The sequence below is a fragment of the Ornithorhynchus anatinus genome, chromosome 12 (genome assembly GCF_004115215.2).
Source record: "Ornithorhynchus anatinus isolate Pmale09 chromosome 12, mOrnAna1.pri.v4, whole genome shotgun sequence".
Classification (NCBI taxonomy): domain Eukaryota; kingdom Metazoa; phylum Chordata; class Mammalia; order Monotremata; family Ornithorhynchidae; genus Ornithorhynchus; species Ornithorhynchus anatinus.
Window position 1 is genome coordinate 28,658,461 of NC_041739.1, and position 14,017 is coordinate 28,672,477.

At 42.6% G+C, this 14,017-nt stretch overlaps 1 protein-coding gene across 2 annotated transcripts in view; it reads left to right on the forward strand.

Annotated features, from left to right (window-relative positions):
- SETD7 (SET domain containing 7, histone lysine methyltransferase) overlaps nt 1–14,017 on the forward strand; it is a 46,951-nt gene that overhangs the window by 7,352 nt on the left and 25,582 nt on the right. For both annotated transcript variants that reach the window (XM_029076682.2, XM_029076683.2), the window contains exon 2: nt 11,229–11,358. In XM_029076682.2, the coding sequence (XP_028932515.1) occupies nt 11,229–11,358 (130 nt within the window). The remainder of the gene's footprint in view (nt 1–11,228; nt 11,359–14,017) is intronic.

Genomic DNA, 14,017 nt, shown 5'->3' on the forward strand with positions numbered 1-14,017 from the left:
TCCCTCTCTTCATTGTTCTTTTTAATGGGCCCACTCACTGTATGTGTCAAGTACCAGAGAAGTACTAATTGAGGTTAGATTTATTGAATTTTGATATAAATTTTACCTCTGGAAGTGCTGGCCTGTATAGAAAAGTGTCTGTCAATTTTAGCTTTAGTGGGACATTTAAGATTTGATAATTAGATTGAGCCGCTCAATCTCTGTCAAATCTGATTGTTTTAACATTTTTAAGGATTATATCATGGCCCTTGTCAGGAGACCTGGATTAGAATCACAGCTCTACCCAGGTGATCTTGAGCAAGTCACTTCATTCATTCAATCATATTTATTGAGTGCTCAATCATATTTATTGAGTGCTTATTGTGTGAGGAACATTGTACTAAGCACTTGGGAGAGTGCAATACAACAATAACCCTGTGGGCCTCAGTTTCCTCATTTGTAAAATGGGGATGAAATAGATTGTAGCCCATGTGGGACAGGGACTGGATCTGAACTAATAAATTTGTATCAACTCCAGTGCTTAGCACATAGTAGTTTGATAAATGCTCTTACTACTATTATAAAAAAGGGTCCAGTCATTGAGTAGTTAAAACTCTTCCAGTAACTCTTGCAAAAACAAAAAAAAAAAAACTGTGAAAAGTTTTTTTAAGATCTGTCAAAAACAACAGAATATGTGACCCTTTCTTTTTGTCTTTTCAATAAATATTATCTGGGGAAATTCATTTTCTTTTCCCAACCTGAGCTAAATGTCTTTTGTGGCCTCATAATATTCCAGATCCACATTCTTCATTGTTGTATTTATTAAGTGTCTGCTGTGTGCAGAGCATTGTTCTATGCACACTGGGAAATCCAAGGAAATTGTGGAACAACCACAAGGTTGTTTAGAAAAATTTTAACCGTGGGGCAGCTTTGAAGGTGAGTGCATCCTTAGAGACTTCTGCACCAATGGCAAGTTTCCTGATGCTTTTTTTAATGGTATTTAAGTGCTTACTGTGCATCAGGCACTGTAATAAACACTAGGGTAGATACAAGCTAATCAGGTTGGACACAAGTCCACATCCCGCATGGGGCTCACAGTCTTAATCCCCATTTTACAGTTGAGGTAATTGAGGTCCAGGATAGTTAAGTGACTTGTCCAAGGTCACACAGCAGAGAAGTGGCAGAACTGGAATTAGAACCCATGTCCTTCCGACTACCAGGCTCATGCTCTATTCACTAGGCCACACTGCTTCTCCTCCCACCTCTTCATATAACCAAAGGTAAAATGGTTGTTGGATGGCCACACTTCTGATTTCCCTTGCAGATTGTGTCCCTGCCACCTAGTTACACTTCTGAATGATGACACTTGTTCTGTTACGCACTGTGCTCCTGAGAGCTCTCTTGAACAGTGTATACTCGTAGTCCCAAAGAGAGCAGAGACAATGTTACTCTCCTCCTCATGGAGTCTCTTGCCCAAATGAAGGAAGAACATGTAAATTGCCTCTAGAGAGAGTGATGTTTAATCTGCCCTCAAGGGGAAATAGGAGTGAATTCTCTTGGAAGGGGCTACTGAAAGGGAAAAAGCTTGTGTTCCTCAAAACTCTGCAAAGACTTTGAAGGTGAAAATAATCCCACAAGTCCTGTTAATAATCTATGCCAATTTTTGACGGGCAAATAACTTCCCCTACCTGTCTCTAAAAGGAATATTTAATGCCGGGAGCATCCAGGAGAAGATGGTTTCATGGTAAATGCCCTATCTAGCCAGACTACTCAGGGTCCTACCCACATTGCTGAAATATAGCTTTGAGCAGTTTCATTATCAAAATATTTGATCTAAAAATTAAATAAACACTGTGATGCCTAATTAAATGGCACCATCTAGAAAGTTAATAATAATGTTGGTATTTGTTAAGCGCTTACTATGTGCAGAGCACTGTTCTAAGCGCTGGGGTAGATACGGGGTAATCAAGTTGTCCCACGTGAGGCTCACAGTTAATCCCCATTTTACAGATGAGGTAACTGAGGCACAGAGAAGTGAAGCAACTTGCCCAAAGTCACACAGCTGACAAGTGGAAGAGCCGGGAATCGAACCCATGACCTCTGACAGCCAAGCCCGGGCTCTTTCCACTGAGCCACGCTGCTTCTCTAGAAAGTTAGATGGTCCCTTCCGAACTGTGAGGGTGGATAACCGTAATACTCTTCCTCCAAGTACCCTGAAGACAGAACATTGGGCTGGAAAGATCATTAGTCCTCTAGGGAATATATCTGCCAACCCTGTTGTATTGGACTCTCCCAAGCACTAATTACAGTGCTCTGCACAGTAAGCCCACAATAAATGCCATTGAATTTTAAAATTAGTTTGATCCCCCTATACTGTAAACTCCTTATGGGCAGGAACTGTATGTACCAACTCTGTTGTTTTCTCCCAAGGACTCAGTATAGTGTTCTGCACACAGGTGCTTAATAAACACCAGTGATTGATAATGACATTGCTGTTGGTTTTATGTTCCTATGAGAAGCTTCTATTCATTCAATAGTATTTATTGAGCGCTTACTATGTGCAGAGCACTGTACTAAGCGCTTGGAATGAACAAGTCGGCAACAGATAGAGACAGTCCCTGCCGTTTGACGGGCTTACGGTCTAATCGGGGGAGACGGACAGACGAGAACAATGGCAATAAACAGCGTCGAGGGGAAGAACATCTCGTAAAAACAGTGGCAACTAAATAGAATCAAGGCGATGTACATTTCATTAACAAAATAAATAGGGTAATAAATATATACAGTAGTAGTACTTATTTTGAGGAGCTACGTAATACAACTGCACTGAATTAAGGACTTGAGCAATACAGCGAAACTACAAGAAACATCCCCTATCCTCAAAGAACGTACATGCTAATGGGGGAGACAGAGGACAGCAGTAGAAGCAGAATAAATCAAATTGTGTGTTTATTCAGATATGCACAATCCCAAGGGCTGAGAACGGGCATATATAAATACATGAATTCCAGAGGCAGCTGAAGGGCTGATCGGTTTCGAGATACTGACAATTAGTTGGCCAAGGCTTGCTGAAGGAGGTGGAATTTTAGGAGGAATAGGAAAGAGAGCGTCATGGATGGTGGAATCTTAATAAAAGAAGAGAGTTGTGTGCCGGGAATGTAACTGTGCTCCGGCCGGTTTCATACTGTCATTGCTCTTGGTTTTCTTGCCAGCGGGCCCGGTGGGGATCAGTTACAGTGGCAGCTGGGACCACCGATCCATTAGGGATCAGTTACAGTGGCAGCTGGGATTCAGGGGGTGTCTGAGCTTGGCAGCGATACCCCATCCCGATCGTATGATACCCAAGGGGAGAGCTGCCGAGGGCCGTAGGCGTTGGAACAGGACAAAGTCAGCTGTCACTGGTGGAAATAGTTAACTTTCCACTTCCCTTGGCCAATCTTCTCCACAATAAATCCAGGCAATATTTGTACAGAGTGGAGGACTCTGGGAGATGGCTGAAGCTTTTGCTTCAATTTCTATAAATATTTTTCACTCTGGAATTGAAAGCCGCAGAATGTCAGAATGCTTTGTGAATGCAAAACAGTCGCTCTCCCTGTCACGTCCCATTTTCTCGTCGTCTTCTTGGGCTAACTTCTCACCCTCTCCCTTTGGGAACTCTAGAGTTTATTCTTTATCGTTGGGAGCATTAAGTGCTAACGGTGGTAGTTTTGGAGAAGACTCACAGAGCATCTATACACTAGGAGGTCAAGGTTCTTTATAGTTACCAACCGTAGTCTCTCAATCCCCTGTGTGTGAGTGGTGAAGGAATTGAAGCGGATGAGAATTTGGGCTTGCGATATGTTAATGGCAGTGCTTTTGATTGCAGTGTGAGAAATTTCCTAGCTTTAGAATTTCTTCTTCCTCCTCACTCCCTCTCCACTTTACCCCTCTTCTCTCTTGAACAAGAATCCTTCCCACAGCCCCTAAAGAGGCCATCGGGACTCTTAAATAGCTTTTTCATCAAGACATCATCTCCATTATGCCTCAAGGACCATTTCAAGGCAAGGGATGTTTATGATGTCTGAAAAGTATTGGGGTGTTGGGGGTACAGGTCTACACTTGCAAAGGGGGGGATTTGAAGCAGTTAGGCAGACAATACAGTTCACAATTTTTATTTTTGCTGAAATATCCAAAATTACTCAGAAAAAAGCTACAGTTCTCCACTTTATGCTCATTTTGCTTAGGTCAATCTCAGTGAGGCCAAGGAGCTCAGTCAGTGAGTGACAGCTCTTCCAGGACCAATTCACCTTTTTATTATTTTTTCATGTTACTTGTAAAGCGCTTACTATATGCCAAGCACTGAGCTAAGTACTGAGGTAGATACAAGGATTTTATCCTTCTTTTGCTTCCCTCTGCTACCTCACCTCTTCTTCATTCCCTCCTCTGTCCTGTCCTTAACCCTCATTCCAAGCCCCCTTTCAATTATAAATCAGTCATCACTCATATTTATCGCTTACTATGTGCAGTCCACTATACTAAGTGTTTGGGAGAGTACAGTATAGCACTAAAACAGACAAATTCCCTGCCCACAGCGAGCTACAGTCTAGAGGGGGAGACAGATATTAACATAAATAAATTATGGATATGTTCATAAGTACTGGGGGTGGGGGGCGATGAACGGGGTGTGAATAAAGGGAGCAAATCAGAGTGATGTGGAGGTTTGAGTTAATTTAAGATATTTAAGATGAAACTGATCAATTGATCAATAGTATCTATTGAGCACTTAACTGTATGCACAGCACTCTACTGAGTGCTTGGGCAAGTACAGCATAACAGAGTGGGAAGACGCAATCCCTGCCTAAAAGGAGCTTACAGTCTAGAGGGACAGGCAGACATTAAATTAAATTACAGATAGGGGAAATACAGTATAAGGATATATACATAAATGCTGTGGGGCAGGCGATGTACAGTGGACATGGAAGGGTGGATAGAGAAAATGAAGGGCTTAATCAGAGAAAGCCTCTTGGAGGAGATGTGATTTTTAAGAGGGTTTTGAAGGTGGGGAGGAGGGTGGACTCTTGGTTATGAAGGGGGAAGGAGCCAAGGCAAATCCATCCCATAGGTCACAAAAAGTTCCAAGAAGGCTGTGAGAGGGCTCATCTTTGAGTAAAATGCATAACAGATCTGGGCCTAAATCAATCCTACTTGCCTCTTAGGAAAATTCAATAGTATTTATCGAGCACTTACTATGTGCAGAGCACTGTACTAAGCGCTTGGAATGTACAAATTGGCAACAGAGACAGTTCCTGCCCGTTGACGGGCTTACAGTCTAATCATGATCAATTCTCATATGTTGCTACTTAATCTGTTTTGTCACTAGTTTTATTAGGAGTTAAGGGTGGTAGAATATTTTGGCCCCAGGTGAGATAGGGCATTTTGGTTTCAGCTGAGATCCGGATGGTGGTATTCCCCCCAAATATCTCATATTTTGGGCTATAAATCTTGGTTTCTTGAGTTTGGTTTGAGGAGTGGATCAGAAACCAAAGCAGTAGTTGTAAACACACATATAAAGTTAGTTTTAGGCTAGAGTAAAAACCATAAAATCTTTGTCAATATTTTCCAGATATTAATTTCAGAAATCCTGGAGCACGGTTTTACATATTTTTTTTTTAACTGAGAAACTCTACCCTTCATCTATTTCCTCCCGCCTCTTCTCCTGCCATCCCCCCGCCCCCCAAACACACACACACACACACACACACACACACTTAGCCTTGGAACTTAGAACTTACAAACGTACATTTAATGCATGCAGTTCACACTCTGGGCATCATACCTTGAGAAACAGCATGGCCTCATGGAAAGAACATGGGCATGGGTGTCAGAAGCCCTGGGTCCTAACCAAACACCCGCCACTCTGTTATGAGCCCCAACTTTCTTCTCAGGCTGAAGCTCCCAAATGTGGGTGGTGGTTGGAAATGGAGAGTGCCCAGAGTGCCCAACCCTGACCGTATTCTGTTTCTGGGTGCCCGATCTGGCTCTGTGAGCTTGGTACCCCCCAGGAAGTCCAGGTTGGGCTCATCCCAGGTGCTGAAGGATGTAGAATTGCTCCAAGATCACCAAACCAGAAAAAAGGGGCCCCCTGGGATTCCTTCTGCATTCCCCTGCTGTAGTGAGAGAAAAATCACTCTCCCAACTTTCAGTATCACTTGGGCCTGTACATCATTCGTGTGTTGCATCATTCAGCTTCGTCTCCTCCACCCTCCTGTCCCCCACCACCAGAAAGACTGCGCTCCATCGTTTTACTGAAGAGACACTAGCGAAGTACTAAGGACTGGAGATTGACCCTTTTGCATCCCCTGAGCTTGGTCTGCAGTGGTGGTATATTAGTTATATTTTTTAAGGGCTTACTCTGTGCAGGGTACTGTTGAGAGAGTTAGTCAACTTAGCGTTGAGAGAGAGAATATGTAGGTGGGAATTAGACAATCTTTGGCGGTCAGTAGTATTTATTGAGCGCTTGTTCTGTGCAGGGGACTGTTCTAAGTGCTTGGGAGAGTATAATTCAACAGAATTAGTAGATGCGGTCTCTGCTCATAATGAGCTTACAGTCTAGAGTTTGTAATTCTAGGCCTGACTCCACCATTTATTCATTCAGTTGTCTTTATTGAGCGCATATTGTGTGCAAAGCACTGTACTGAGTGCCTGGAAGAGTTCAATGTAACAATAAACAGACACATTCCTTGCCCACAACGAGCTTACTTGCTGGCCTTGTAGCCTTGGGCAAGTCATTTGACTTCTCTGTGCCTCAGTTTCCTCATCTGTAAAAATCTGTTCTCCCTCCCTGAGACTGAGACAGTGACTGTGTTGGACTTGCTTCTGTTGTATCTAACCCAGCACTTAGTATAATGCTTGGCCCATAGTAAGTGCTTAAAATTACTGTTACTGTTGTTGTCGTCATATTATTTCCCCATTTTTACTTTTCATGATCCTTTTACTTGGCAAGAAGAACATGACAAGAATATCCAGCTAGAAACACAGTTTGCTTTCACTGAATTAAAGATTGCATTTTTAATGCTTTTAAAAAATAGAACCTGACCTTTTCCTTTAAAATGATTCTATAGAAATTATAGTTCCATTTAGGTTTAATACATTCATTTTTAATTGGGAAAGTTCTTAAAGTGAAGCAAATAGAAGATTTTAAATTTTATACGTCAAATCAAAAGTAGGGTGCCAAATTTGTAATATGTGCAGATCTTCTGTTGTGTTCATATGTCTCAATAGTATTTTAGAGGTGAGGTAGAAACTCCTTACCATCGGCTTTAAAGCACTCATTGTTTGCCCCCTTTCATTCATTCATTCAATAGTATTTATTGAGCGCTTACTATGTGCAGAGCACTGTACTAAGCGCTTGGGATGAACAAGTCGGCAACAGATAGAGACAGTCCCTGCCATTTGACGGGCTCACAGTCTAATCGGGGGAGACGGACAGACGAGAACGATGGCAATAAACAGCGTCAAGGGGAAGAACATCTCGTAAAAACAATGGCAACTAAATAGAATCGAGGCGATGTACAATTCATTAACAAAATAAATAGGGTAACGAAAATATATACAGTTGAGCGGACGAGTACGGTGCTGTGGGGATGGGAAGGGAGAGGTGGAGGAGCAGAGGGAAAAGGGGAAAATGAGGCTTTAGCTGCGGAGAGGTAAAGGGGGGATGGCAGAGGGAGTAGAGGGGGAAGAGGAGCTCAGTCTGGGAACGCCTCTTGGAGGAGGTGATTTTTAAGTAGGGTTTTGAAGAGGGAAAGAGAATCAGTTTGGCGGAGGTGAGGAGGGAGGGCGTTTCGGGACCGCGGGAGGACGTGACCCAGGGGTCGACGGCGGGATAGGCGAGACCGAGGGACGGTGAGGAGGTGGGCGGCGGAGGAGCGGAGCGTGCGGGGTGGGCGGTAGAAAGAGAGAAGGGAGGAGAGGTAGGAAGGGGCAAGGTGATGGAGAGCCTTGAAGCCTAGAGTGAGGAGTTTTTGTAATAATAAGGTCTATCTGATTCATGTCCAAAGTGTGACCCAGACTTATCCCTATTGAGAAGCTCTAGACCTTCTACCTTACCTCACTACTCTCCGACTATGACCTAGCCCGCAGACTTTGCTCCTCTATCGCCAACTATTCACTGTACCTAGGTCTCGTTTATCTCACCGCTGACCTCTCTTCCACATCTTGCCTCTGGCCTGGAATGTCCTCCCTCTTCATATCCGACAATTACTCTCCCCACCTTCAAAGCCTCACTGAGGCACATCTCCTCCAAGAGGCCTTCCCCGTCTAAGCCCTCAATTTCTTTTCTCCTGCTCCCTTCCGGGTAACTCTGATTCATTCATTTTCTTCACCTCACCCCTTCCTCAGCCCCACAGCACTTATATACATAGCTGTAATTTATTTATATTAATGTCTGTCTCTCTAGACTGTAAGCTCTCTGCGGGCAGGGAATGTGTGTGTTATAGTGTTTATACTGTACAGTGCTCTGCACAGAGTAAGTGCTCAATAAGGATGATTGTTGTTTTATGATTTGGGGAGTTAGGAGGAGGAGGTTCGGCCACCATTGGCCTGGGCTTAAGGAGTGAGTTGATTTTAGCCTTTAAGATCTTTTGTTTCCCCTCTGAACCTCTACCAGCTCCCAGTCATGTGTTTAAAAAACAAGGAAAAAATGCACAAAATATAAAATATCTGTACCTTTTTAGAATTTATTTCAAATTCTGATAAGATCATGCGCTTGGGAAGCAGCGAGGCCTAGTGGAAAGAGCATGGACCCTGGAGTCAGGGGACCTGGGTTCTAATCCCGGCTCTACCATTTTTCTGCTGTGTGATCTTGGGCAAGACTTACCCTGTCTGTGCCTGTTTCCTCATCTGAAAATGGGGTTTAAATACTGTTCTGTCTTCCACTTAGACTTTGAATGCCGTGTGGGACAGGGACTGAATCTGATCTAATTATATTGTATCTATCCTGGTGCTTAATGTAGAGCTTGGCATATAATAAACACTTAACAAATGCCACAATTACTATTATTATTACTTTTGTAACTAATCTGGGATTTAGACACAGAACTGTAAAGGACTAAGACTTTTGTAAAGTCAAATGTCTAAAATACTTTTAAAAATATGTGATGTCACTTATTCAATAGGAATATAATAACACCCCAAGTCGCCACTTGCCCTTGACTACAGCAGAAAATTTATGAGAGGAGGATATGACCCAAAGAGATTTAAGAAACAGTGTTTGTGACAGCTCTTCTAAATGAACTGTGGATTGTCAAATGTCACCATAAAATATTATATTTGTTCATTGTTTCTAGCTTGTATTTATGCTGTATCTGATTATATCAGCTCTCACCTTTGCTCGTTGTGTATATATATAACATACAGGCAAAAGTGACACAACTTAAGTATTTAATAATGTTCTCCCTTAACTCTCCCAAAGAGTTAATAAGAGGAAGAATGTGAGGATATGAGGTAGGAAAGTTCTTTTACTTCTCGGGAAGAAGTGCTTTATAAAGTCAAGGTAGTAAAATTATTCTCTTTATTCCTATTTCCAGGTGGGTTGCTGAATTACAAATAAGAACCACATTTAACCATCTAGTTGCCTTTATACTCATATTTGAGACCCCATGGTTTCGAATATGGTTCTGGTAACTTGTGAAATCAAAGCTCCCTAGGCGGAGGGAAAGTTTGCAGACATGTTGTTATGATTAGCGATGTAGGGCTAAAGGATTAGGTGAGAAGTAGTTTGTCCCACATGATGGTCTATCTGATTCATGTCCAAAGTGTGACCCAGACCTATTGAGAAGGGTGTGTGAGTTCTCGTACATTGTATTGTTGGGACTGATGGTGACAAAGATGTAATGACAACGTCTTTTACCTTTGCCCCACAGAGCTGAACTGTAATACCCTTGAAAATCCAGGAGAATTAGGCTCAATGAAGCAATAGCATTCATTAAGGACTTACTGAATGTAGAGAGACTGTTCTAAGCACTTGGGGGAGTAAAGTAGAATTAGTAGGCATGATCCCTGCCCTCAACGATTCTATAACTAGAGGAGAAACCAGACACTAAAAAAAAAATATTGGTAGGGAAAAAGCAAAGAATAACCAAAGCAGCATTGCCTAGTGGAAAGACAGCAGACTTGGGCATTAGAGGACCTGGAGTCTCAGCCCAGCTTTGCCACTTCCCTGATATGTAACCCTGGACAAGTCACTTAATTTCTTTATGCTTCAGTTTCCTCATCTATAAATGGGGGTTAAGTATCTGGTCTCTTTCTCTCTTCTACTAAGTCCCATGTGGGATGGGTACTATACTGACCTTATTAACTTGTTTCTATCTTAGTGCTTAGTAGGCTGTAGGGGTGTTAGTACCCAAGTGCTAATAAAAGTAATAATACTGCTGATTTTTATTAAGCACTTAGTACAGTGTTTGGCAGTGTTTGATAATGAGATTGGATATGATCCCCATTCCATATAGGACTCACAGTCTAAGTAGGAGAAAGAACAGATATTCTCCATTTTATATATGAGGTAACTGAGGCACAGAGAAGTTAAATAGCTTGTCCAAGATCGCAAAACAGACAAATGGCAGAGCTGGGATTAGAACCCAGATTCCTGGGCCTGTGCTTTTTCCCTACATGCCATGGAAGTACTGAATTGGCAACTGGGGGGCAATATAGGATGGGGATATGAGAGAGAAGTCAGAAGAGGCCTCCTGGAAGAGAGTTGATTTTGTTAAATTATCAAATTCTATACAGTAATTTAATCTTTAGTAATGAATGTGACCAATAGTTACAATACTGCCTCATTACAATCTCGGGAGAAAAAATGAAGGCCTTGGAGACACAATACAACTTACTTAGCACTCTGAGTCTCCAATAAAAATGACTTGCTCCTTATTTTGAAGAACATTGTAGAATTTGGAACCATGGTTTCAAAAGTGAACTTTATTTGTAAAAACCATTCTCCCTCCGCCATCCCCCGCAAGTCCCCATTGACCTGTTAGAGTGACACTACTCTAAAGCCTCTCTGAAGGGGAGGCTCTTGGATCCAATCCTCCAGGGATCCTGGTGATTCGTGTCTCCATTGGAGGAAAGAATCCAAGGGTTTGAAGGGAACCACCATGATTGAGGTCTTGATTATTGCTTTGCCCCAACCTGCAGCCATCTGTTTTTCTTGCTCATGGGGGTGGCAAGGTGGAATTCTCATTGTCTGCTTTGCTGTTGGATTTTTTTCAAAGGGCTTCTGGATGATGATGGGTTACCTCATGGCCTCTGCACCGTCACCTACTCTTCCACTGACAGATTCGAGGGTCACTTTGTTCACGGAGAAAAGAACGGGCGTGGAAAGTTCTTCTTCTTTGATGGAAGGTAGTTCTTTTTAGAATAATTGCCTTTATAAAAATTTTTATACCTGTTTTTCTCAAGCTCACTATTTATTGAGTCTACTGTGCTCATAATTTACACTTTTTAATCTTCTTTCACTACCCTCACTCTCCCCACTCCCCAGAAACCTTATCTTTCCCTTCTAGAGTCTTCACTATTCTCTTTTTCTGTTTTCGACTGACATAGCAGCCAGGATCAGCTCCCTGACCTTTTTCAAATCGATTAATTCATCAAAAGTGTTTACTGAGTGCTTCCTCTCTGCATAGCTTTATACTAAACACTTGGAAGAGTGCAGTAGAGACAGTAAATGTCAAAGAAAACTTCACGGACTTAGAGTTCAAAAGGGTATGTCAGAGACGAGTTTATTACTACTAGCACTTCTTCTAGCACTGCTAGGGAGTGGTGGTTAACAGGCAGGATTTCCTCTACTGGTCAAGGCCGGCACAACTTCAAATAATACAGAGTTTCTTTATATACAGTTGGTCCAACATCCTAGCTTCAAACATTATGGAAGAGCACAATACTGTATATATCTTAAGACAAAAGGCAGTAAATTCTACTTAGGATAATTACTAGGCCCTGCCTGGTTTTCTCCCTCTAGATCTGGTGGGCAAACAGTACTGATAAGCAGGTTAGGAATCCTGACTCGGCTTCATCCTGTCTTAAGACCTTGACATACCAAACTTCCTAATAAGACAGACACCTAGATTAGACGAAACAAAGGAGGGAGGCTAGGTGGTATGTCCACTTTGAGGAAATGACGACTTGGCCAGACTAAATGGAGTCCAGGCCTCAAGGCCCATTACGTTCCATCCCTTGGGATTCTACCATTCCTGGGGACTCCAGTCACCAGAGTTACTCTCGTTCACTTAAACCAAATGGTTAGGAGACAATCAAAGAGGCCTGGAAAGAAAACAGCTCAGAGGGCACGGTTGGATGAGAAGGAGCTAATGCAAGGCTTAGTCCACTGTGCTTCCACAACACAATCCTTGCCTTCAAGGAGTTTACAATCTAGTGGGCAGCCAGACTCTAAAGCAAATTACAAATAGGGGGAAACAATAAGATATAAAGATATCTGCATAAACTCTAAGGGAGAGGGAGGAATATGAACGATGGAATAAAATCCAACTCGTTTAGAGCTTGGAGCTTCTGTGACCTACCTCTGCATTAAGACCCTTTAAATCACTTAAGTTCAAAACCAAAATAATTCCTATCAGAGTTTTTTTTCCTCCCAGGAATTCAAAACTTTTAAAATACCTTAGTTCAAAATGAAAAGAATTCCCATCTCAGTTGTTTTCTCTCACAGGGATTCAAAACCTTTGTTGACGGGTACTGCCAAAACCAGTTTACTACTAATCTCAAAATGGGTTTTGCTCATAGTGGTCAAAGAACAAACAGCTTTGGGGAAGGCAGTTTACTTAACACTTGGGGTTGAAGGTGAGGTTGTCACTCCCCGCCGAGCCCTGCCTTTCCTGAGACAGTCAGGGCCAGGCAGTACCTCGGCTAGTGACTGAGAGTTGGCTACCGAGTGATTCCCCGAGCCGCTGATCTTCTCAGAAGGAGATCTGCTGATTAGTTGATAACATAGGATGAATTTCATCCCAGAAGGCCCTTTTGTTTTGACTGACTTATCTCTAGCCTAGACAGGGCCTGAGTGTCTGGTCTTTGAGGGGACAAAGACTATATAAATGTATTCTATCTCTCTCGCAGCTGGTGACTCATTCAGAATAGGGTTCTTTTGTCGAAGGCAGGAATCCCTTGAGGATTAAGTTGTAGAACTCCTGGAAGGTTGGAAAAGGAGTGTTGTAATGGGTAGCCTAGGACCATATTATTTCCCATTGGATTCAATGTCAGGCTGGGCAAGACTCAAGCGAGAATAGGTGTCCTGCTTTTCGCCAAGCAAAGCAGCCAGGGTTCAAGTGGGAGTCAAAGACAATAGCCCGCATCGTTCCTCATAAAACTTCAACCGGGGCCTTTTCTCCACCCCCACATTTAACACCTGGTTGTCCACCATTCCCCCAGCTTCTGCCCAGGTCTTGAACTTCCATTTGAGCAGGCAGGATCCCAGGATTTTGTTTTGGGAACAACCGAGATTAACAGCCCATGTAAACTTAAGTAGTGCTCAAGAGGCAGACAGGAAGACATGCTTTAAGGCTCTGGTAGTGTTGGCATTTATTGCCACCCATATCCGATTCATCAGGGGTCCTGACCCACCTTTTCTAGTTACCAGGGGGCCAGAAGCTCTGATTTTACAGGTCCCACATAACCCTCTGAGCAGCCCATTTAATTAAGGCCTGGAATCAGCTGGGTAAAAATAGACACATCACCAGTACCCAAAATGTTTCTTCAGAAGCTAGAAAGTTTGGGTAGGAGCATCATTTAAAAGATCTAGCATTAGCTGTGTAGCCTTCCTTGCAATAGCTCTAATTGGAGAGATATATCAGAAACTGAAGGAGGGAACATGTCTAACCTGATTGGGTGACTATAGGATCACAATATAAAAAAGAAATGTGAGGAATGGCCTGATAGAATTTGGGGAGATCACTTGAGTTTCTCATCAAAGACCCAGGGGGAATCCAAGCAAATGCACTGAAAAGAATCAATGCCACTGGCATCAGCCTGTACCATTTCATCCTTTAAAATG